Source organism: Mustela nigripes, chromosome 10 (genome assembly GCF_022355385.1).
Source record: "Mustela nigripes isolate SB6536 chromosome 10, MUSNIG.SB6536, whole genome shotgun sequence".
In the NCBI taxonomy this organism is placed as follows: domain Eukaryota; kingdom Metazoa; phylum Chordata; class Mammalia; order Carnivora; family Mustelidae; genus Mustela; species Mustela nigripes.
Window position 1 is genome coordinate 43,102,833 of NC_081566.1, and position 23,458 is coordinate 43,126,290.

General features: G+C 55.6%; 1 protein-coding gene across 2 annotated transcripts in view; it reads right to left on the minus strand.

The window, feature by feature from the left end:
- SLC26A9 (solute carrier family 26 member 9) overlaps positions 1–13,062 on the minus strand; it is a 28,828-nt gene extending 15,766 nt beyond the window's left edge. Inside the window, exons 1-5 of one of the 2 annotated variants that reach the window (XM_059413268.1) lie at positions 12,967–13,062; positions 5,118–5,260; positions 2,276–2,415; positions 2,041–2,151; positions 1,223–1,398 (exon numbers count right to left, since the gene is read on the minus strand). In XM_059413268.1, coding sequence (XP_059269251.1) covers positions 1,223–1,398; positions 2,041–2,151; positions 2,276–2,415; positions 5,118–5,242 — 552 coding nt within the window. In that variant the 5' untranslated portion in view covers positions 5,243–5,260; positions 12,967–13,062. Of the gene's footprint in view, positions 1–1,222; positions 1,399–2,040; positions 2,152–2,275; positions 2,428–5,117; positions 5,261–12,966 lie in introns of those variants that run through there. The other variant, XM_059413269.1, reaches the window with a different exon arrangement.
- Positions 13,063–23,458: the final 10,396 nt, after the last annotated feature.

A 23,458-nucleotide genomic window follows, 5' to 3' on the forward strand; every position in this document is an offset into this window, starting at 1 on the left:
GTCCAGCCTCTGCCTCTATTTCCAGCCCCGTTTCTGGCCCATCCCCCAAAGCCACCTGCTGTCCAGCCACCCCAAACTTCTTGCCTCATCATCCCTCAGTCAGTTCACACCCTCAGGTCTCCACGCTTTGGGGTGCGTTCCCTCTGCCTGGATTGCCCTTCTGTGCCTCCTTCATTCGGTTCCCGGCCAACCTCTACTCATCCTTTAGACTCAGGTCAAATGTCACCTCCTCTCTGAGGCGAGGCCTTCCCCGACTCTCGACACCCTCTTCGATACTCTCACACCCTTTGAACACAGCTCTGTTACGCAGCTTATCTCACGGCCTCCACGCTGATCTGTTGACACGACTACTTCCTCTGCGGGGCTGGGAGCAACTGGGGAACCGGGCCCCTTCTCTGCTTATTGTTCCCCTGAGGCCTAGCCCAGCGAAGCAACCAGAAACATCAACTGAATGAGCGGACGAATTAAAGGCGTCGTCTGAGGTTGGTTGCTTCCTGCTCTAGTGTCCCACCAGGCATCATTTCCTGTCATAAAACCTAGCAGAGGGGTGCCCGGGTGGCTCAGTTGGTTAAGCATCTGCCTTTGGCTCAGGTCCTGGGATGGAACCCCGCATTGGGCCCCCTTCTCCTTCTCAGTCTGCTCCTCCCTCTGCTCATGCTCTCTCTCTTTCTCAAATCAATAAAATCCAAAACCAGAAAACACCAAGCCCTCCCTCCCCCCACCAAAAACAACAACAACAAAAAAACAAAACAAAACAAAACCCACAAAAAACAAAAACAAAAAAACACCAAAAACGCAAACCAAACAAACAACCTAGCAGAGGCCTCTGCAATTTGTGTAACTGATGTGGAACAGGTGGGGCTGTGGCTTGGGGTAGAGGAGGTGGAGGGGGGTGGGGGATGTTAGAGAACTGGGATGACCGTGCTGGCAGAGGGACGGGCATTGGAGAGGGTGGCAGAGAGAGGCGGTGAGCCTTCCGGATAGTCTGGGACTCGGGACAGTTTTACCAGGGGCAGATGCTGGTCTCAGGGACCTGCGGGAGGCAGTGGGGAGAGACACCGATTTCTGGAGGTCTTTTGTGGCCCCAGGAATGGGGAAGTGGGAGGAGGTAGAGCCTTGAATCAGCTTCAGTGTCAAAAACTGGACTTTGGAGGCAGGGGCAGGACGGAAAAGATGCTCTCCCAAGGCTGAGCCCTCGGCAGGGTCGCGGCAGTCCCCTCACCTGGATGATGGCCGTCAGGCAGGCCAGGGTTGCGGACACGTGCAGCCTCTCAGCCTCCATGGCCGCCGTGTCCACGTAGCTCTTGTTGGTGGCATTGTCGAAGACCCAGAACTTCGACTCTGGGGCCAGCTGCAGACAGATGTTACCCACCAGGATGCTGATAACGGCAAAGGTACCTGCGGTGCCCACCCAGCCAGCGAGTCAGAGGTTTGGACCACAGCCCTGGACAAACAGAAAGGGGCCCAGCAGAGCTTCCCTGCCCTCGGAGGGATGGGTCCCCCCACCTCCAACGTTCCTCTCCAGCAACACAACAGTCGCTCACACGTAACCGTGACCTGCACTTTCAAGAGGCTTTCACCTCGGCTGCTAGTGTGATTTCGTCGGGCGCGTGAAGAAACGAGCTTGGAAACGCAAGCAGTGCCTGACCCAGAAACAGGCCTTGTGAGCAGGCCCTTGTCTCCCCGTCACTTAGCACCAGAGAGCGCCAAGTGTCTCTGCAGGGACCAGTGTGAGAGGGACAGGGCAGTTTCCCACGTCTGTTGGGCACTTTGGGGCTCACAGTATATCCTGGTCCACGGAGTGCTCCCCACATTCCGGGGAGGGGGACGGAACAGGGAGTGCTAAATGGGCTCACGGGCAGCTCCGTGGTTTCTCTAAGGTCGCAGGGGACCTGGGAGTGACGTTCACAGGGACAGTCCCTTCGGGACCAACGGGCACCCGCTCTAGGAGAAGGCAGATGGAAGACAGAAACCCCTCTGCCATGCCCCCTGTCCTCGGGGTCCAGGCCACCTTGCCCGCTGAGAGGGGAGAGGCCTTACCTGGCACCATCTGGTGTATACCCCCCAGGAAGAAGTAGGTGAGGAGGGGGAAGAAGGAGGAGTAGAGGCCGTTGACGGCAGGAAGGTTGGCCAGCAGAGCAAATGCCATGCCTGCAGAGGACAAACAGATTGCAGGCTCAGGGGTAGGGCTGCGTTGTGGAGGTCACAGGGGGCCGGGAGAGAAGGACAGGGGAGCGGCAGGCCACGGGCACCTCCTAGGGCACGGACCCCTCACCTTGTGGGACCTGGATGGATCCACCACTGAGTCCACCCAGCAGGTCGGGGATGATGTAGTCTTTGATCTTGTACTTGGGGAGCCAGGAGAGCACAGGGAGCAGCCCAAACACCACAGCTTTGGTCTTGGCCGAGGAACATCTGAGGGAAGAGGACAGGCTTCCAGTCAGCACGGCATGGTTTGGACACTCCGAGTTGCGGAGAGATTACAAGGGCCCGTTCCTGGTCATTCATTCATCCACTCATTCATTTGGAATTCATTCAGCATTCAGTAAGCACCCACGCTGGGCCTGATGCCGGGGACGCTGAGGAGAAGGGGGCGGGGCTTTCTTTAGGGAGCCGTCCACATGCCCTGGGCTTAGCTGGGCGTCTTCCGAAGCTGGCTGCTCCCCTGGGACATCACGTGACTTGGTGTGAAGGCATGGATTTGGGGTAGCTTAGCCTTCCAAGCCACAGGGTCCAGCCCCCATCTCAGATGGCCTTTCTCCAGTCTGACGGAACACAGGGCTGGGCACCCAGGTGAGCTTCCGCAGCTTGGTGTGTCTCTCGCTCACACTGGACAGCAAACCCCACCATGGCCAAGAGTCTGGCTGTCTTGTTCATCTTGTGTATCTTGTACATTGTATCGGGCTGCTTAGTAAATATTTGAGGAGTAACTGAATGAATGGATGATTGAAAGGGTGGGCTGGTGTAGTCGGAGTAGGGGCTACCGCCATCTTTCGCAGCACCGCCCCCCAAAGAAAGCTCCATTGTGCTTGCAGGGTATGCCTCTGCGGACCCACCGTCCCTCGTGTGTGATGACTCCGATGCTGGAGTTCTTCTTACTGTTAATTCATCAGGGGTGTGGAAAGAATCGGGGAGCTGCTCGTTTGTCAGGGCAGGGTGGGGAAAGTTCCCCACCTTCCCTGTTTGTTGAACACCTGGAGGTCTTTTCATCGAAACTCAGGAGTGCTAGGAACAAGGGCCTACAAACTTGAGGGTGACAGCTCGTGGATTGATGACTGGAAGGAGGTGGGAGGCGTTTGCTTTTCTTCTCCCAGTTGAGGGAACTCAAATACTCGGGGCCCTCGTGGTGACTCACTAGCCTGCTCCGATTAGGACTCCTTTCCTTCCCGGCACCAATTCCTGCTCTTTGCTGTTGTTCAACAATAGTTTCCCTGATCCCGGGTCCCCTGGATGGCACCCAAGACTAAAATCAATACAGACAATGCTTTGTAACCTGTGGAGAGCCTGGACAGATTTTCTGTCCCAGCCTCCACTCTGGGAAAGGCATCACCACCAACACCCTCTGGGGGCACGTGGCTGCCTCGCCCATCCTGGGGATGGTGGACAGGGCATTGGACCAGTGGCAAATAGCTGAAAGCATCTCTAAAGCTTTGTCCTAAGGGAGACCCAGCCCTTCAGGAACTCACTCAAGTTTGTTTGTGGCAGAGAAACTGGACTCCCCAACACAGAGCTGACTAGGGGAAGACACACCACCGCCCTGGAGCTCATACCTGCCTGGCTGTGCGGCAAACCTGCCGCATGTTGGGCAAGGCGATCTGAGGCCCCAGAGAAGGGCTGGAAACAGATGCCAAACACCTCTACAGAGGCTTCAGAGTCCAAGAGGGAAGTGGACAGAGGGATTAGTTTCTAGCCATTCATTCATTCCTTCATTGAACAAATATTTATTGGAGCGCCTTCTGGGCGTCAGGCACTGTTCAAGGCTCAGTGCCAGCCTCGTGGGAATTGTTGGTTCCCTCTACCACTTTATAGTTTTAATCTATAATCTTTTTGGCCAACAGCAGATACCCTCAACCCTCCAGCACAGAAACAACCCAAACTCCAGCATTTTGGGAACCATGGTTAGCAGAGCCCGCCTGTCCGAGGAACCCAGCTGTGGGTACGGTCCCCGGGCACTGAACACCCAAGCCTTTGGCTGTAGCCTGGCAGAAAGGAGTCTCCTGGGAGAAGCAGGGTTGGACCAGGGCTGGTAGTGAGGACTCCAGTGGGTGATTCCCCCAGCCTAAACCAGTTCCACCAGCATCTCCACTTCAGCCATTGCCAGTGACCTCAATCCAGGTAACTGAATCAGCTGTTTCCCCAGGGGCGTGAGGAAGAGCAAGCCAGCCCACAGCCAGGACCGAGCAAAGTCTGCCAGGACTGTAGGAAGAGGGAAGGTGAAGCTCATAGCCTCGGGTTTCTGCAGGATGAGCAGAGATCATCTCATGAAGCCCCTCCACCCCGCCAGTGGAGGTGAGGTTCTGCTGCCCCCCAGCACGGTGCCAGAGATCTGAGAGTGGAAAGAGCCCGGGGGTCTGGAAGGACTGTATCCTGGTAGGGCTCCTGTAGGAAAGCCCAGGAATTTAAGGGCTGCCTTTGGGCCATCTCTGGATCCACAGAAGGAAGGAACATCTAGGCAGGAAAGAGGACAAAGGGCAGGGAGGGGTGGTGGCTACAGATTTGTCTTGATCAGGAGGGAAAGGACATTAAAGGAAGGGCTCTGATGCCCCCACTGCCCCTGGGGTAGCACGCCCATCTAGAGCTCCCTTAAGAACCCAAGAGAGACTTGAGTGGACAGAGAATACGGCAGAATCTCATGCCAGGGATTGGAGATGCCCTACAGCTCTTCTGGAACTGGGGCTGCTAGTCCCTCCCCCCACACCCCCCGGCGCCACTCCAGGTGTGGGTGTCAGTCCAGGAGAGCTTGTAGGATCTTAAAGTCAGGGTTCCAGAACCTTCCCTCCCCACGGCTTCCCCCAGCCCTGTCTCAGCCGTACCGGTACAGGAGCCATACCCCGGTGCAGAAGGGATTTTTGGTGGGGAGCAGCAGAAAGAGGCGTCTGGGCTCTGGGCCATGTTACCTGAAGGCATGGCGAAGTTTCTCTCCCAGTGGGTACGTCCGGTCCTTCTTCTCAAACTCATCATCAAGGACGGTGAGAGAGTATACAGCTCGGTCTACCACGTAGCGGGGCCTGGGCTGGCTCATGTCTGGGGCATTGACAAGCTTTGGAAGAGGCAGAGGAGGGGGAGACGAGGGGCATCTCTGGCCGGCGCCGGCTCGGGCCTTCTCTCTCTCTCTCCAGTGCGCGCCAAGCAGGCTTTTATCCTGGTTTTTCCCCGCCCCCACCCAGCAAGGTGCCTCCCTTCCCGCTTTCAGGTCTTTCCACCAGACTCACTTCTTTTGGTGGCCTTCCTTCCCAGGCACGGATGAGGCACACACTTGCCCCGGCTGTTTTGCTTGGCGCCCAGCACGTGGCTGGCACACCACCCCTGTGACGTCACTGTCACCCCCGTCGCACACCAGGCAAAGAGGAGGTGGGAGTTCAAAGGCAGGAGTCACCGCTGGATATCAGCCCGTGGGTCCTGTCCCCCGCCCCCAGCCCCAGGCTCTGGTGCCTCCACAAGCCTCAGGGCGCTCTCCCCGGACCTCAGTTTCCCTGGCAGAAAGGCTCATACCGTTCAGCCAGTCATCTTGGGGGAAATCGAGAAAATGGCCTGCCTGGAGGCGGGGGGTGGGGGCGGGGAGGATGGCTGAGATGACCTCAAGAGGACCCTTCTTGAAAGAGACACCTAGGACTTCACCAACAGGTTTTCCCAGAGGGATAATGGCGCGTTTGGGGAAATCAGGATGGTCTGAACCGGCTGGCTCTCCCACGGCTTCCTGGGCCTAACCTTTCCCCCACCCTTGTGTACTGGTGTTTCTCTCCTCCTCGCTTTTTGCGCAACGCGGCTGATGTTCCAGGAGCTGAGCAGGGCAGAGCCGAGTGCCGGGGCCCCTGAGGCCCAGAGGAGCTCCCTGTGGGAACCATCCCCCATCCTTCCTATAACGACGGGTCCCTCCTCTTGTCCCCTGCTCCTGGCAGCTGGGAGAACCCCCTGGGAGGGGGGGACCTTGGAGGCAGGAGGGAGAGGGAAGAGGTAGGGCAGGTTTGAGGGAAGGAGGTGGGGAGTGTGGAGTGACCATGGCCAGTCTGACAAAAGACTGGAAATGGGGTTGAAAGTGAGAAACCACTTAGGGGGCTAGGGACAACCCTTGGCTTCCTCTGGGAGAACCTGGGTGCATAGGGCTTGTCGGTAAATGGTAAATGACTTTTGTGGAAGAGACCACGGCAGAGATGGAAAGTATATTAACAAGGGTCCAGAGGGGCACCTGGGTGGCTCAGTGGGTTAAAGCCTCTGCTTTTGGCTCAGGTCATGGTCCCAGGGTCCTGGGATCGAGCCCCGCATCGGGCTCTCTGCTCAGCAGGGAGCCTGCTTCCTCCTCTCTCTCTGCCTGCCTCTCTGCCTACTTTTGATCTCTGTCTGTCAAATAAATAAAATCTTAAAAAAAAACAACAACAAGGGTCCAGAAACCTGGCTTCCGGTCCTGGTTTACTGGTGAACGGGAACAGACATCACCCCACTAAGCCTCAGATTCCTTGTCAGTAAAATGGGAGTAACATATCTATCTCACTGGGTTGTGAGCACAGATGAGCTATGGGCAAGAAAGGGATGTTTAAAATGTACAAAAGCCAAGGCAAATGTGAGTTGCTATTATTGGTAAGATTTTACCCAAGCTGTTGAAGTTTGGGCTGGTGAATTCCATTTATTTGCTCATGGGACCCTGAAGCCCATCAGAACAGTAGAGGGACCTGGGAGGCTCAGTCAATTGAGCCTCTGCCTTCAGCTCAGGTCATGATCTCAGGGTCCTGGGATCGAGCCCCACGTCGGGCTCCCTGCTCATCAGGCAGCCTCCTTCTCCTTCTCCCTCTGCCCTTCCCCTCTGCTCATGTTTTTTCTCTCTCTTTTTCTTTCTCTCTCAAATAAATAAATAAAATCTAAAAAAAAAAAAAAAAAAAAGAGCCTACAAGCAAAGGTGGGGTGCCTGGCAAACCCCCAGGGTGATACCCAGCTGGGAGGGAGCTGGGGAGAGAAACTGCCCACAGTGCCTATGCCCAGCCCCTCGCCGGGCGCTCTGTACGTCCTCACCAAATGAATGCTTGTGGAACGAATCAATAAATGGTGTTTTGGAGAAGACATGGGCAGACATGAGTAAGAGCAATGACACAAGAGGCATTTCAGTGGGAGAAGCAAGAGGCAGAGTGGCGTAAAGAAAACCAGCACCTGCTTTAGAACCAGAATGAGCTGGGTTCAAAGATTCAGTTTCTTCATCTGTAAGTGGGGGTAATAACCGTCCCGGGGGGCTGCCGTGAGGACGAAATGAGACCTCGTGTGCGAAGTGGCTGGGCTTCCCAGGCGCCCAGGAGATGGTAACGGTGATGGTTCCTGTGATTAAGATGGGAGGTGCCTCCTTCGTCTTGGGAGAGACTACGGAAACACAACCAGCCCTCCACCTTCCAGTGAGGTGGGTGCCCTTCCCCCGTCTCCTCCCCACCCTCTCCAGGGGCTTCGAGGCTCTAGCTTTCCAGCGTCTTCCCTGGCTGGCCCTCTGGGACCGATGAGTAAGGAGCATGACCGTCCAGAGGAACCGGAGCTCCAGCCCGGCTTGGGAGTAGGACTTGTGGTTTAGAGGAAAGGGTCTGTCCCCGGCCACCCAACAGACTGTCTGCAAAGGAATGGCCAAGAAGTTCAAGGGGAGCTGGACCCGAAGAGAGAGAGAGCCCTTTGGGAGAGCCCCTTGGAAGAGGGGGTGGTGGGAGACCTTGCCTCCGTGCCCCTGGCAGGTGGTGGGGGGGCCCCTGAAGCCCCTTCCCAGGCTGCTCTCAAAGGTTCTAAGTTCTAGTGGGTGGGGGAGGGGGTTAACATCCGATTCCACCGAGCCCTGCTAACCCAGCGCCCCTCACTTCCCCAGTTCCTCCGTGGGATCTTCTTCCCTGTCACCCGGGCCACCTCCACATATGTCCCTGCCCTTTCTTTCCCCACCCGGCCTCCAACTTCAGCTGTTCACCAAATGTCATTGCCATTTCTTTCCACTGTCCCTCCTGTCTCTCACCCCCTCAGCTCTTATCTCACACCTGGACTATTGCATTAGTCTTCTGACTGATTTCCCCGGCTGCAGCCTACACCCCCTTATCAGAAACCCTCAGCCTCCTCATTTCCAGGTGGATCAAACCCCAACTCCTTATTTTGGCATGTTCGTCCTTTCCCCATCTGGCCCTGTTTTGGGGGAGTTGGAAGAATTGTTGGCTAGATCCCCTGACACCCTTCAGGAAACCACCCCCCCGTCCCCGACAGGCTTGGCCCCGTTGTACCCCTGTGCTCTGTCCACACTTTCTTCCTTTCCTGCAATGCCCTGACTCACTCTGCCTCCCTAGACCAGCCCAGCCTTAAGACCTGCTCCTCCCCTCCCCTCCCTCGCCTCTTTGCCGTGCCCTCTTCCTCCTCCTCCTCTTCCTCTTCTCTGAAGCTTTTCCTGACCACCCTGGCCTAGGATCTCTTCTTCTCCGCTGACCTCCCTTGATCTGAGCCCCTCCAGTCTGCACACCAGTGCTGGCTTTGGCTACTCCCAGCGGTCACTTCCAGGGAAGGGAGGGAGGCAAGGGGGTGGTGGTGGCGGAAATCCTTCTGGGAGGGGGATGACTCAGGACTGTTTCTGCCCCAGTGGCAGGCTTCCTATGGATGGGGACCAGATGCTAGGGGAGTCCCCGCGTGCACAGGCTAACCGAGGAGAAAAACTCCCTTGCTTAACTGGAATGCAAAATCGGCCTGGTCCCCTGCACTCTGCCTGTTTCATTCAAGAAATAAGGTGTTGAAATCGAGAAGGCTCTGGGAGCTCTCCCAATCCCGACTGGGTACCCCACCAAAGAAGAGGAACCCAGCAGCCAGCTCCACTCCAGAACTTTTGTCTAGAAGGGAACTTATGCCTGAGGCCGGTCTAATCTTCTTGTTTTGTCGATAAAGAGACTGAGTCTTAGCAGGAGGCGGTATAGGGAGTTGAACGGGGGCCTTGGACTCCATCTTAGCTGCTCCCGTTGGGTCCCCAACCTTCCAGGGGCGACCCTGCTCTTGCTTTCTGGGGGTCGTCCCTTAGTGGCCTCCAGAGTACTCCTTTCGGAACACCCCAGCTGACAAGGCAGGACTCCCGGGTTCTGCCTCTCCTCTCCAGAGCTCTGTAGGGGCTGTGATGGCCTCTTCATGCCCTTGGCTTTCCCAGGATGATGACAGACCGTGTGGCGAATCTGCAGCCACGGGAGCTGCCCCAGCTCCTGGTGAGGAGGTGGCCCGGTCCTACTTCCTAATTCCAAGAGTAGGGTTGAGGTGGGGTGGGGCTTAGGAGGGGGGTTACTTCATCCCTGGGCCAGTTCTGTGGGCTGAGAGGGAGAGGGGGGATGGGAGAGGCCAAGTGGCAGGAGGCAAGGGCTCTGGAGAGGGCAGGGGTTCCCAGGGACCCCCGGAGAGGGCACCTGCAATGCTAGATTAGGGGTGGGAAGGTGAAAGAGGGAGCAAGAAAGGGAGAGGTGTAGGGGACAGAAGACTTGATCCCTGGTTAAACAAACGCAGCCCTGCCGAGTGATGTCAGCCTCGCTGAAAAAAGTCGAGGGCTCTGTTGCCCTAGGTGTGTAGCAAGGAGCCCGGCCTCTTGTCAAACAGTGTCAGCCCCTCTGCGCCTCCCCTCCCCCACCGGATCAGGGAGAAATGGCAGGTGCCATGTGACAATATTGAGGAACAAAAGGGTGCCCCTGCCGCCTCCTGCTCTGTGGAGAGAAGGAGGGGCAGGTCCCGATTTGCTGGAGAGACCTGGTGGGGGGGGGGCGGCGGGGGAGAGCTGTGGGGTTTAAGGGAAGTAGAGGGCCAGAAGGAAAGGGCATGCAGAGGGTAGGAGGGGTGGGCGTGTGGACAATTTCCAAGGCTTGGCAGGGAAATGGGGTCACATCTGGGGCAAGGGGGATTCAGGGGTTTTGCGGCGCTAAGGAGCTGGTGGGGAACAAAGGGGAAATGGACTCCACGTGTGGGGCGGTATGGGCTGAGTAGCCCTCCTCCCGGGCTTCTTTGGGGCCCCTCATCAGGATCCTAATTCCCCCCTGCAGTGAATTCATGCGAAAGAAAGCCGACAGGTATCTCTTCTCCGCACGTTTCTAACTGGGTCTGTCTACATCTGTACAAAACTGTGGGCAGAGATGGGCTTGGGCACGGTGCCCGAGTTAATGCGTAGAAAGGCTTGGAACGGTGCCCGTGTGAGCGTGCAACAGACTCTGAGCGTGTCCTTATTGTTACCGCTTTGATTACTCTGAGGATTCTCTTCCTCTCTCTGCAACCTCGGGCAGGTCCTTCTGCCTTTCTTGGCCTTTCTTTTCCTTCCTTGGCCACAGCCAGGCCACCCCTTCCCTCTCCATGACCTTGTCCGTCTCAGATTTCCCAGAACTGGTGAGAAGAAAAGCAGAACATCTCTTTACATGAGGGCAGGACATCTAGGGAGCCGGGAGGCCAAAAGCCCTCTGTGGGGTTTGGGTCAGGTCTGGAGGTGATTCTGTCATTGTGGCCCAGGGTGACTTCCTCCTCAGTCCCGCTGTGTGTTGGGGGTGGGGGGAAGGGGAGGGGTGGGGGGGGGGGTTCCTGGATGACCACCTGTGCCAGGCACGGGAGCAGGCACGGGAGCAGCGCCGGCATGGCCAGCTCACCCTGGCATTCTTATCACTTGTCCCGACCTGGGCGGTCACTGTGTTCTGGGAAAGAAAAGGTCACTCTGAGGTTTCCTCTTTGCTTTAGCGGCTGCTTGCTTCCCGCCTCATCCAGGGCGGGACCCCCAGGGAAGGAGCCATCTCTGAGTGGGCTGGTGGGTGGGAGCTGGGGATGGGATAGGAGGCTTGGCGTCTCAGCTGGGGACTGTGTCCCCGACAGGAGAGGTGAAGGTATAGAGGCTATAGGTCTCCAAAGTGTTTTTATCAATATCCTTTTATTTTATTGTCCCCATGTTTCTTGGGCAAACTTCTCACCCCCTTTCTACCCTGGCATGATTTTTCTTATCAGTCACTTGAAGGGGAAGATGAGATGTCCCTGAGTGGCCTTCCTGTCCCCTGGCTTGTCTGAGGACACTTGCAGCTGAGAGATTCACAGTTACCAGCCCCAAATCCCACTCCTTATCTCTACGCCCACTCTCCCCTCCTTCTCTGCTGTCCCTGCTGGGGACGGAGATGGGTGCTGGCTGAAGGAAACCATCTCCAGCAAAAGGGATCAGGGTCAGACTCTGAAAAGCACTTTCCAGCAGGGAGACCCGACCAAGGTCATGGGCTCCCTGATACAGACACTTAAAATAGACTCCTAGAGGTCTGCAAGGAGAGGAGGCTTAGTCTTACTTGGAAGTGGGCAAATGGACAAGGAGACCAGCGAAGGACCCTGCTGGTCTCGATCAAGGAGTCCAGAGTTTCGTCCACACAGAACGGGTCCCTCTTTCCCTCAAGGAGCTCGCCGGTGTCAGTTTGGTTCAGTTCAACACACACTCTCTAAACACGACGATGTGTCAGTCTCTGGGAAGGCTCTAGACATTAAGAGATAAGAAAGAGTCCATCTCTGCCCCCTAGGGATTTATCCAGATGAGCATTTAGAACAGTCTTTCAGGCCTGGGAAGTACCCGGAAGAGGCCATTATGGTGATGGAGGAGACGTGTGTGTTGGTGCCCATGCGGCCCCGAAGGAGGGTTTTGCCAGGTTCTCAACACCAGGACTGTGGGGCTCTGGGTGTGAGGAGGGAGTGGGGAGGATTGTGAGGCTCTGGGAGAGGGTTGTCCGTGTGAGTGAAGCCATGGAGCAGGGATAAACTTCTCTTTAGTTCGCCCCCCTTGGGGCACTGTCCCAGCCGAGGGGCACACTCTGAAAGTGGGTCTTCCTCCTGGTGGCTCAGACCCGATGGGGCCAAGGATAAGTGGGGAATTTATGCTAGAAAGAGAAAAGATTTCTTGACCTAGGCTGGGGACCTCACTGGCTGATTTGGAGGAATGGGGGCACCGTCGGAGGGTGACCTGGGACCCCTCACAGCCTCAGGATGAGAAGTTAGGAAGCAGGGGTGCTGATGGAGATGGCCCACACCACTGTCCTCACCCCTACCCTCCTGTGCTGAAGCATTTGCCTGGGACCAGGTCCCCTGGGTCCTGTCTCCCCGACCCGATGGAGCTGGGCCCTTGCTGACCCTCTCCTAATCCTCCAGCTCCCTTCCTTCCGCCTCCTCCAACCTCTCAGGATTAATGGGGGCAGGTGGGATCCCACGCCGCCCATACAGCCGCCCTGAGCTGGTGGAGAGGTGAGTGAGCAAAAGAGAACATCTGGGGGGCAAAAGGAGGGGGAGACAGCCACACAGAAGCAAGCCAGCGAGCCAAGCATGAAGAGCTTTTTGCTTCCAAGACTTGAAAAGAGGGGAGCGGTGCAGCCAGCGACTTCAAAGGCCGGTGTTCCGAGGAAGAGCCAATATTTTTGTTCTTTCCTTTGCGAAGGAAAGCGGCCCTTGGGAAGGAGCTAGCTCTTCCCCCTCACTCTGTTTTGGGGTCTGGCAGACCTCCACGAGAGCTCCATTCCCACCAGCCCCCTTCAAGCCTCCTGCCCCACAGCTGAGGTCCTTCCATGCAAGGAAGGACCCTGGGGGCCCCTCACAGGTGAAGGACTGGGGGCTGCTCTCACACTTGGGGGCCCCAGCGGCTTTCCCACATGGGCTCAGGTTGACCAACAGCCTACCCCGTGACCGGTGGGCTCCTGTCAGCCCTCGTCTCTATGTCCCCGCTGCCTGCCCTCCTCAAGGGAAGACCCCCAGCCCCATGGCGGAGGCCCGGGGAGGGGTGCTTACCAGTGGGTGAGAGGAGCCGGCCGGGCAGGGCTGCAGGTGTGTCTGGTGTCTGGGGAGCGAGGAGCCGAAAGGTGTTCCGAGGTGTGCAAAAGGGCTCTGCTCAAATAATCCAGGGAGGCGTTTATAAATAACTTTACCTCAGGGCCACGGGGTGAGCCCCGGCTTCTGATTGGCTCTGAGGGGAAGTGGTTTTGAACACTACACCATAGCTAAGCCTGAGGAGATAGGAAAAGGAGATAAGGGGGAAAAGTTCCTAAATGAACAGCCCTTTTTTTGTTTTACCTGAGGAGCAGAGCTGTTTGATGGGAGCTTGGCACTTCCTAAATCCACCCCGAAGACAATAGGTCACATTCAGCGGGGCCCCTGCCCCACAGGCTCCCCCAAGGCTGAGGAGGGGACAAGGGAGACCCCTCTCTGAGCTTGCTGTCCTGCCGCTTGGAGGGCTGGGGTCAAGCCAAAGAGCCTCTTGGACAATGGAACCCATTGAGGCCACCCGAAGGGTGGGGTCCCGGGGCTGCTTGCTTTGAAGAAGGGAGAGCTGGGCGGGTGTTGGGGGGACAGTAGACCTCTGAGCGAGGGGACTAGCCATGGCTGAGAGCCCGCTAGACATATGGGCTGCCATGGAGATCTGGTTCCCCGTTCTGTCCCCAACCTTAGGCACTCCTCTGTCTGCCAGTGCCACGGGGAAAGTACGGCTTGCCCTCCTAACTTGCCAGGTAGGGTGCATGGGGGACGTAGGGGCTTGGGATCAGGTAAAGGAGCTCAAGAAACAGGATTTACCACAATTATATGTAAGGTGACTGAGAGGCTGGCGAGTCTCTAAATCACAGGCCTCTGTCACTCTCAGGAATTAATGTTTGCCCGGTCAGGGCTCTGCTCAGGCTGCTACCTGCCTTCTTGACGAGAGCTGCCTGCCCATCCCAGGCCCACTGAGCACTGTGGGAGAGCCTCCGACAGGGTCGAGGGCCGGGGGAGTTTCTGGATATATCTCCTGGGAGGGAGGCCCTGAGGCCAAGAGCTCCTTTCTTTGGAACACCTGGGGTCAGTTCTGGTCCTGAATTTTCTTCCCATCCCTCCAGAAGAAAACAGAGGCTCTGAGGTGAGCTGAGACCAGTACAGAATGCTTCAGTAAGGCCTGCCTGGAAGTCAGCGTGAAAATCCCCCTGGGAAGGCAAAAGGAGCTAGTTTCATATAATAGGGACTCAATAAATATTTGTTGAATGAACGAAAGAATGAATTGTATGGGAGCCCAACCCAAGGGAGAGTTCATAGATGCATTGGCCGTGGGGACCAGAGAAACGCCAGAGGTCACTGAGAGTTGTCAGGGTGTAGCCAGGGGCCGGGACGTGACTGCGGGGAGCTAGAATGCAAGCCACCCTACTACCTGCTGAAGGAAGGATGATGTGTGTATGGACACTTCCTCAAGAAGCCCTTCCCCAGACTCCCACGCTGGCTTAGCGGCTGGGTTCCCATGATGCCCCTTGCTTCACCATGGTAACAACACACTGATCGCAACGGATGGGAATGATGCATTCAATTATCAGCGTTTCTCCAAAGACCTGGAACTCCATAAGAAGGGCGGGGCATGTCTATTTTGTTCACTTGGATATCTCTACGACCTTGTCCCGGACCTGCATTTAGTAGGAGGTCAAAGCAGACGTACGGAATAAGGGTGGTCTGATGGAGTCTCTAAGCAAAGCAGAGCCAGAGTACAGGGCCCCATCCATGGACCTCTAGCCTCGTCCAGTGGCATGGGGAGCTTAACCTGTTCTAAATTTTGGGCAGGCAATTCCTAGAAAGTAGATGAGGCATCAGGCTCTCCTGAAGCCAGGGTGATAGGGGCTACCAAGATCCCACAACTAAAATCCCCTTCCTGGGACACCAGGCCAGGCAGGGAAAATTTTGGTTATAATTTGATTCTTTGAGAACAGAGAGGCATCGCCCAACTGACTGGAGCATCTGGGCTGCCTGCAGGTACATTTATTGTTGTTGTTTTAAATTGGCCCGTGGACATTCTGGTCTATCAGTTGGCCTAGTGTGAGTTTTGTTAATGTGAGTCAGCCTCCCCTGAGTCTGATTGACTTTCCATTGTAACATTTGGCTTTCACACAGGTGATCTGTGTTAATTCTCATAACAATCATGTCATATAGGTATGTTGTTCTTATTTTTCAGTTGAGGAATCTGAGGTTGACTCAAGTGAAATACCTTGTCATTAGGTCACAAAGGTCTGGAAGGAAGAGAAGGAATCAAGCCTGGATATTATGGTTTCAAATCTTACACTTACTCTACTATATCACTTTTATGCTTGAGCCTGCAAAGCTAGGAATGAGATCTTATCCAAGACCCCACCTTTTAGACACTTTCAGTTTCCCTTATAGGTTTATCTCCAAAGGTAACCTGGATAAAGACGACTGGGGCCTCCAGAATAGGTTCTGGGGCTAATAATTCATTGGCCGTCCTCTCTCAACCCCTCTCCTGCAGTTTTGGTGAAATTTGGGATGGACAGTTCTTGTATAATTAGGACAGGAAGGAGAGATGAACCCAGAGTTTTCTACAAAGTCACCAAGGGAGCTGGACAGAGGTCTCAGAATCTGGGGACTGGTTATGGGTGGGAGACCCAGGAAGGAGGCAGCCGGACCGGAGGTCAGATGAGCAGAGGACAGGGAGGGGGAGAAGCCCTGATCAAAAGGGCGTATTATGGGGGCCACCTGGGTAGCTCAGTGGGTTAAAGCCTCTGCCTTCAGCTCAGGTCGTGATCCCAGGGTCCTGGGATTGAGCCCCACATTGGGCTCTCTGCTCAGCGGGGAACCTGCTTCCCCCTCTCTCTCTGCCTGCCTCTCTGCCTACTTGTGATCTCTGTCAAATAAATACAAGTCTTTAAAAAAATAAAAATACAATAAAATAAAATTAAAAAAAAAAAAAGGCGTGTTATGGTATCTTGGGCAGAGTTAAACTGTGGGACAGAGGTAGGGCTGGTGGGGAGAAAACAAAGATAGGGAGAGAGGGCAGATGGCCACGGTAAAAGTATGCAGAAAAAGAGATTCAGAAACAGAGAGAGGAGCAAAAGCAAACAAACAAACAAAACCAAAAACACCTACTGTTTTGCTCCCCAAGCAGCTCAGCAGTGAGGTTTGCTAAATCATTGTTTTCACAACAAAAGCAGGTGAGCATCCTGCCTTTACCTCTCTCTGGGGCAGAATACATGTTCCTTTGCAAGCAAGCTACTTTGCCTCTCCCTCCAGGACTGGGAGCTGTGTTCATTCGTTCACTCATCCCTTCTCATTCATTCACTTAAAACCCCTAAACCTGTCCTGGGGATACTGAGATAAATAAGACACAACCTCTTCCCTGAAAAGATCTCACGCTGGTGGGGAAGACAGGTGAGGAAGGCACCGTCGTCTAGACCATGGGGTGCGGTGGGAGAGCAGAACAGAGACCCCATTCTCTGCCCTTGAGGGGAAAAGAGGTCGGAGCAGACTCCCCTGGGGTGGGGGAGCTGGGGGACCACAGAGGGCCTGCCAAGGCTGGAGCCTGGAGACTAACCCCAGGATGGCTACTGCTGTGAGGAGGTGGGACGGGGGCTGCCTCTGGAAACACTATTTTTAGAAGGGGTTTCCGGCTTGTCCCCAAACCCACTGACTTCTGAGCCCACTCAAGGTTTTCTGCCATAAGCCCATTTCTGTGTTTCCCTGTGACCCAGAGGTTGGTCATTCCCTTTAACCCTGTTGTTTAACACCTCTCAACACACACACACACACACACACACACGCACGCACGCACGCACACACTCACTCACTCACTCATACCAAACAGGTTTTGGAGATTTACTGAGTTATGCAGATAAAGCCAAAGCATTCACAAATTGCCCTCCCGACACCCCACTTTTGAGCTGGTCCAGTCAAGTTTTCAGATAACCAAATGGGGGCTAAACCGCCCAAGAAGGAGCCTCATTCTGCCACCTCTGTCCATCCTTGGGCCTCTGGCCTTATCTGTACCTGCTGGCCTCTTGCAAGTGCCCTCTCTGTGGGACCTGTGCCAAAGGTGTGGGCAGGATCATGTTTTGGGCAGTGACTTAAACAAACACCTCAAGGCTGGGGACAGAAAAATCTTTACCACCCTGCCCTGCAGTGGCAAGGTGCCTCCACAGCGACCAGTTTCACGAGTGCATGGGAACTGGGCAGGCTGTGGAGAAACCCAAGGAACGGCAAATTCTCACCTCTTTCCGCAGGGAAGCCAGGGGCTCCATCCCCCAGCTGGGAGCATCTTAGGCTGGTCAGGAGATGGGAGCTGGGGTGAGTAGGGGAGGCCAGCCTGTGTCTGGCCTTTCCGCTCAGGGAAGCTGAGCTCCTGCCATGTGCCTAGAACAGTGCTTGGTGCTGGGGACACAAGACCCATGGGAGCCAGTCCTTAGGAGATGGAGTCTGAAGGAAGCAGGCAGAGGGCTTCCTGGAGTACATCTAGTGGCATCTGGGGGGCAGTTGTTGGAAGGAAGCTAGCTGGGGGCTCTGAGGTATTGGCAGTTCCTCATCCCCCAAATAAACCTCCAAGTCATGTCAAATAAACCTCCTATGGCTCTGGGGGCTCAGATTGGAATTGGCCAAGAACCCCTGACATCCGAGGTCAGAGTAAAGGGGGTGTCGCAGACCCCCAGAACGTGGAGAAGAGCAATGAGCCTTAGGGTTCATCAGAGCCGTCTCCTCCCTGTGTGACAGATGAGAAGCTTGAGGCCCCAGAGATGGGAGGGCCTTGCTCAAGGTCACCCAGAGAGGCATTAACAGGCACCTGAAGTCAGTGCTCGCCCCAGGAATCCAGCCTGGCCTTGAAGCACAAAGCAGGTTCTGTGCCTACAGAGAGAACAGGGGATTACTTGGGGACCCCCTCCCAGTCCCCATTCTTGGTGTCGCTCAATTGTTACCCTGAGACATGCTGTTCTTCTTAGGTGGGCACTTGCAGAGGGACGGCCTTGCTCCCTGAGCGCCAGTTTTGTGAAGATTGGGGTTTGGGGGAAGCAGATGTTAAAGTTGCGGTTTGGGGGAAGCAGGTCTGTGTGTTGGGGCCCGAGAGCCCGGGGATGCGGTTCCTGGGTGGGCCAGTCCACCTGAGGAGCTTCCAGACAGAGGAAAAGATCCAGCTCAGAACTAGAAGCAGGCAGACTGGGCGAGGGTGGAGGCAGTTCCTGCCGCCCTGGCCATGCAGAGGATCAGGCTGAAGGTGGGGAGGGGGGAGTTCCAGGTTATTAACGTTGACTGACGGCCTCCTGGCTCTAATTCTGCTTTGGGGCCTTAAGCCAGGCACATATTAACCTGAGTGTCGGGGCTGCCTCTAAGCGGGGTGGGGGGTGTGTGTGGGGGGGTGGGGGGTGTGCAGAGGCCCAAGACCCCCAATTCAGGGAGGCTGAGGTAGCTGGAGGAGCTGGGCTCTGCTAAGGGAGGGTTCCTGGGCCTGATCCAGTCTCCAGGGTAGAGCTGGGGCAGCAAGAGAATTGGATCCAAACGTGTTGCTTTGTGACCTTGGGACCTTTGTGACCTTGGGAAAGTTGTAATAAAATGATGTCCCCTTTCCTAGTGCACATTCTCCAGGACAGAGTCAGAGTGGAAGGGACCTGCCCCCCACCCCCCTCGCCCCAAGCTTAGTGCTTCCCACTCTTCCTCCCAGGTTGCTGCCCGGACCACACAGATCTGTTCTCTCCGAACGCTGCTGTGCTGCTCTCTGAACCCTGCTGCTGGCCCAAGTGGGGGTGTTGTAGGTCTTTCTGGGTGTCATCTCCCTCACAGCTCCTTGTCAGGGAGAGTGTCGCTTGCCCTTGGCAGGATCAAAGTAGACACTAAGGGTTTGCTAGTCATGTGACCTCCGGCCAAGTAGGGACCCATCTGAGGCTCAGTCTGCTCATCTGTAAAAGGGGTCACCGGGCAAAAATGAAGTGCTTTCGTCAGGCTAGGTCCTTTCCTTTGGACACACACACACATGCCCCCAGAGGACTGCGCACGGCACAGCCATTGCTTCTCTCCATCAGCTCTGATAGCCCACGGCTTCAGCCACATCCTGGCTGGTGACACCCTTCCGCCCCCTGCACGGTGAATGCCCCTTATGCCTTCATCCCGGGGAACCAGCAAACTGGGGGTGCTGAGCTCCACTCACAGGTCTTGCCCTCACTCTCTCAGGAGACAGCCAGTTGGCAGCATGGATTCTGGAAGGCTCTTCTTCCAGGCTGCTATAGTAGAACAAAACAGTCACAGCATCTCCTGCACCCAGACTTTGGAGCCCCGGTCCCCTCTGCCCCCTTTTGCCTCTGGGCAGTGCCGAGGGCGGAGAGCGGGAATGTGTGCTGTGCGGGCTGGGCGAGAGCGGCTGCCTCTGTAAGAGGGAGCGGGCTTGGGGCAAGCTCCTCCCTCACTCCCCCTCCTTGCCTGGTCCCGTGGCAGCCAGCAGTCTGGTGGCCTGAGGGGAGCCCACTCACCCTTTAGGTTCTGGAGCCCTCCTTCCTGAGGAATAAACTCGTCCCTCTCGGATAAGACTCACAGGCGTGGGCAGCCTTTGCAAGAACAGAACCTGGCAGGGGGAGCTGCCCTCAGTTGGAGCGAGGCCACGTGGACGGGAGCGTGTCTACCATGAGTTTGTTCCCAGAGGCCGTTTGGGGGGACATGTCCAGGAATTTGGCAGTTCCCCATCCCCCAAATAAACCTCCAAGTCATGTCAAATAAACCTCCTATGGCTCGTTTTTGGTTGTTTTTCCACCTTCCAAGGTCAGGGCGCTTAGCCCCCGATTCCTCCCTTGCTTCCTTCCGGCAAACTCCTCTGTGCCATGCTACTCATGGGGGACTCAGGCAGAGGTGGGAGCGTGGTCACGGATAGCTTTTCAGCCCTCAAGGGGCTTGTCCACTCTGGGTACTGCCTGGGGCCAGCCGGTGCTGTGGCCTGGGACAGACGCAGGATTCGGGGTCCCTGAGGCTGCTCCGCTGACCAGCCTGAGCCCCTTTGTCCCTCTGGGAGTTGGGGGCATGTGGAATGTGGCTGGAATTCCCTGAGCACGCGGTCCCAGTGAGGGTGCAAGAGGGAGTTAGGGCACGGCCCCCCTGGGACTTCCGCCATGGCCACTTTTCTAGGTTTTCCAGCATAGCCGGCAGCGGTGGGGATGACAGGGGCGGGCTGGGTGGCTCTGGGGTCCAAAACTCAAGAAGTGCGTTTCCCTCAACACACACAAAACAGATAATCATGTCAAAAAATGGGCAGAAGGCGTGAACAGACACTTCTCCAATGAAGACATACAAATGGCTATCAGATACATGAAAAAATGTTCATCATCACTAGCCAGCAGGGAGATTCAAATCAAAACCACACTGAGATATCACCTTACACCAGTTAGAATGGCCAAATTAGCAGGACAGGAAACAACATGTGTTGGAGAGGATTTGGAGAAAGGGGAACCCTCTTACACTGTTGGTGGGAATGCAAGTTGGTGCAGCCAATTTGGAGAATAGTGCGGAGATTCCTTAAGAAATTCAAAATAGAGCTTCCCTATGACCCTGCAATTGCACTATTGGGCATTTACCCCAAAGATACAGATGGGGTAAAAAGAAGGGCCATCTGTACCCCAATGTTCATAGCAGCAAGGGCCACGGTTGCCAAACTGTGGAAAGAACCAAGATGCCCTTCAACGGACGAATGGATAAGGAAGATTTGGTCCATATACACTACGGAGTATTATGCCTCCATCAGAAAGGACGAATACCCAACTTTTGTATCAACATGGACGGGACTGGAAGAGATTATGCTGAGTGAAATAAGTCAAGCAGAGAGAGTCAATTATCATGTGGTTTCACTTATTTGTGGAGCATAACAAATATTTGTGGAGGACATGGAGAGATGGAGAGGAGAAGGGAGTTGAGGGAAATTGGAAGGGGAGATGAACCATGAGAGACTATGGACTCTGAAAAACAATCTGAGGGTTTCGAAGGGGGGGGGGGGGGGGGGAAGTTGGGCCAGCCTGGTGGTGGGTATTATGGAGGGCATGTATTGCATGGAGCACTGGGTGTGGTGCATAAACAATGAATTCTAGTACACTGAAAAGTAATTAAATAAATAAATAATTAAAAAAAAAAAAGAAGTGCATTTCCTACCTGCCCCCCCACAGCCCCCAAAGTGCAGGGAACAGGCCACAGCATGACTAGGTTCTGGGGAGTCCTGGGGACGGCTTGCTTGGCAGGGACTAGTTCCTGTCAGCTCTCCAGGGCCGGGCCCCAGCCTGGGTTACTCACAGAGCGGCTTTGTTCCCTGGGAGCCTCTCGAGCATTTAGCTTGTCTCGTCCTGCTGGGACATTCGTTGGCTGTGATTCCCACTGAAGACATCTTCAGGGGGCAGGCAGGGCGCCAGGCTTGTGGGTGGGACCAGACCTCGCCACTGAGCAGGGAGCTCCGAAGCAGCAGGGGCTCAGCAGCCCGTGGTGTGACCATCAGGGCCCTTGGCCAAGGGCCTCGGCAAGTTTGCCTGGGAAGTTCTGACGCCGTTGCTGGCTCCGGCTGGGAGGCTCAGAGCAGACACAGGACTGGCCCTGGCTCCCCGGCAACAAGCTGCCTGTTTATGGGCAAGTTACTGAACTTTTCTGAGCTATCGGTTTCCTCATCCACAAAATGTGGATAATAACACACCTACCTCAGAGTGGCACTGGACAGATTAAACAAGGCCATGCGCGGAAAGCACTGGCATTTTCTACCCACTCCCCCAACACTGTCCTTTCTCTTCTGCCTTCTCCCCAGGCAGCTTGAAATACTCTCTCTTCCCTTCTCAGTTGTCCATCGGCTCAAGCCACACCTCCTCCATGAAGCCCGCCCTTTTTGCTCTGATTGCACCCACACTCCTGCAGCACTCTCAGGTGATAACTGAAGCTGGGAGCCTGACCACGTGCTGTTAGGGATTTGGCTCTAATGGTTTGCAGAAAGCTACCTTCCTGCACCATAGGATTTGGGTGTTTGACTTCTGCAGTGTCCTTCTCTGACCAAAGTGTACTCTGCAGACTAACACAGAGTGCCCCCATTCTGGGCCCTGCCCACAGCAATGAGAAGAACCAGCATTTCTTGCGGTGGAGGTCCACGGGCGCTGAAGAAGGCTTCGGTCACAGCCACACCCTAGCAGCTGGTGCGCTCTGATTATTGTGACCTGCTCACAATTTGCCAGCTTTTGCCCTCTCCCTGGGACTCAGAGTCTGAGTCTCCCATGGCTTGGGAGGCTCCGGGGGTCTCTGGATAGGTTTTCTGCTTCCAGATCATTCTTACTGTCTGTGGTCCACCAGCCATGGAGAGAGGGCTCTCCTTTGAGAATTCTGCCTGGCTGCTTCCCGGGGCTTCAATCCCGAGGGCCCAGCATCTCAGCGCACACTGTAATAGGCACCCTCTTGATGTGTCACACAGAAATGTGGGTGGTGGCTTCTCCCCGGTCTGTATCACATTGCGTAGGCCCCACCCCGGGGTTGCTGTGGTACACTGCTAGCTCCTTACCATCAGGGACAGTATGACCGTGAGGCACATGGAGGGAGGCTGGAACCCGTTTCCCAGTTCTCCTTACAAGGAGGTGTGGCCATGTGACCGAGCCCTCAGCAGTGGCATGTAGAATGAGGCGGACCACTTCCGGGTCTGGCCTTAAAGAGCTGGGCATGCCTTGGTCACCCTCTTCCCTCCTCTTGCCACGCTGGGGACCCAGCTTCCATCGTGCATGGTGACAATGGCCTGGCAAACGGGAAAGCGACGGGTGGAGAGGACCTGAGCCCACGAAGGACCTCAGACAGCGGAGGGCTCCGCCAGGCTGGGCGGTTCACCTTGACACTGCTGTATGGGAGAAAAAGTCCTATATTCTGTGACGCACGGTGCTGGGGTTCTCCACAGTGTGCTGGACTTGAGTCTTTAACACACACAAGGGCCTGGTGTGATGAGAACACAGCCCGTCCAGCCTCTGCTGCTAGTTCCACACCCAGCACTCTTGGCTGGGTCTCCGCACCCAGGACTTGGCCTGGCAAAGGAGTGGTAGAGACCCATTTCCTGGGTTCTCTTTCTCTGTTCCAAAGACCTGACCACTGGGGTTCTTCCTCTCCTGTAAAGAAAGGTCTGGAGCGCCTCTGATTCACCCAGGCTCTGGATCCCAGTTTCGGGTCAGCTGGGATGCCCAGCCCTGTGTGCCTCTAAGAGCAGGATTTTCCTGGTGGATACCTGCAGTGAAGGCGAACCTCCCTGGGCGAGGAGGGCTCAGCCCTCCTGCTTGAGAAGACTGGGGCAGGCGTAAGGGGTCTTCAGGGTCAGGAAAGCCCCCCATGGGGTGATAACTTCTAGGCTGTCCTTCATAGGCTCCCTGGGACTAGCAAGCTGGTCATGTACAAAGTTGTGCTACTAATGGAGGTTAAGAAAAAATAACGCTTTAATGACTGCTTGCGTCTGCAGACTTACCGTGTACGGGGTGCTTTCACATGGGTCATCTAATTGCTGGCCACGTCCTGGGACGTGCGT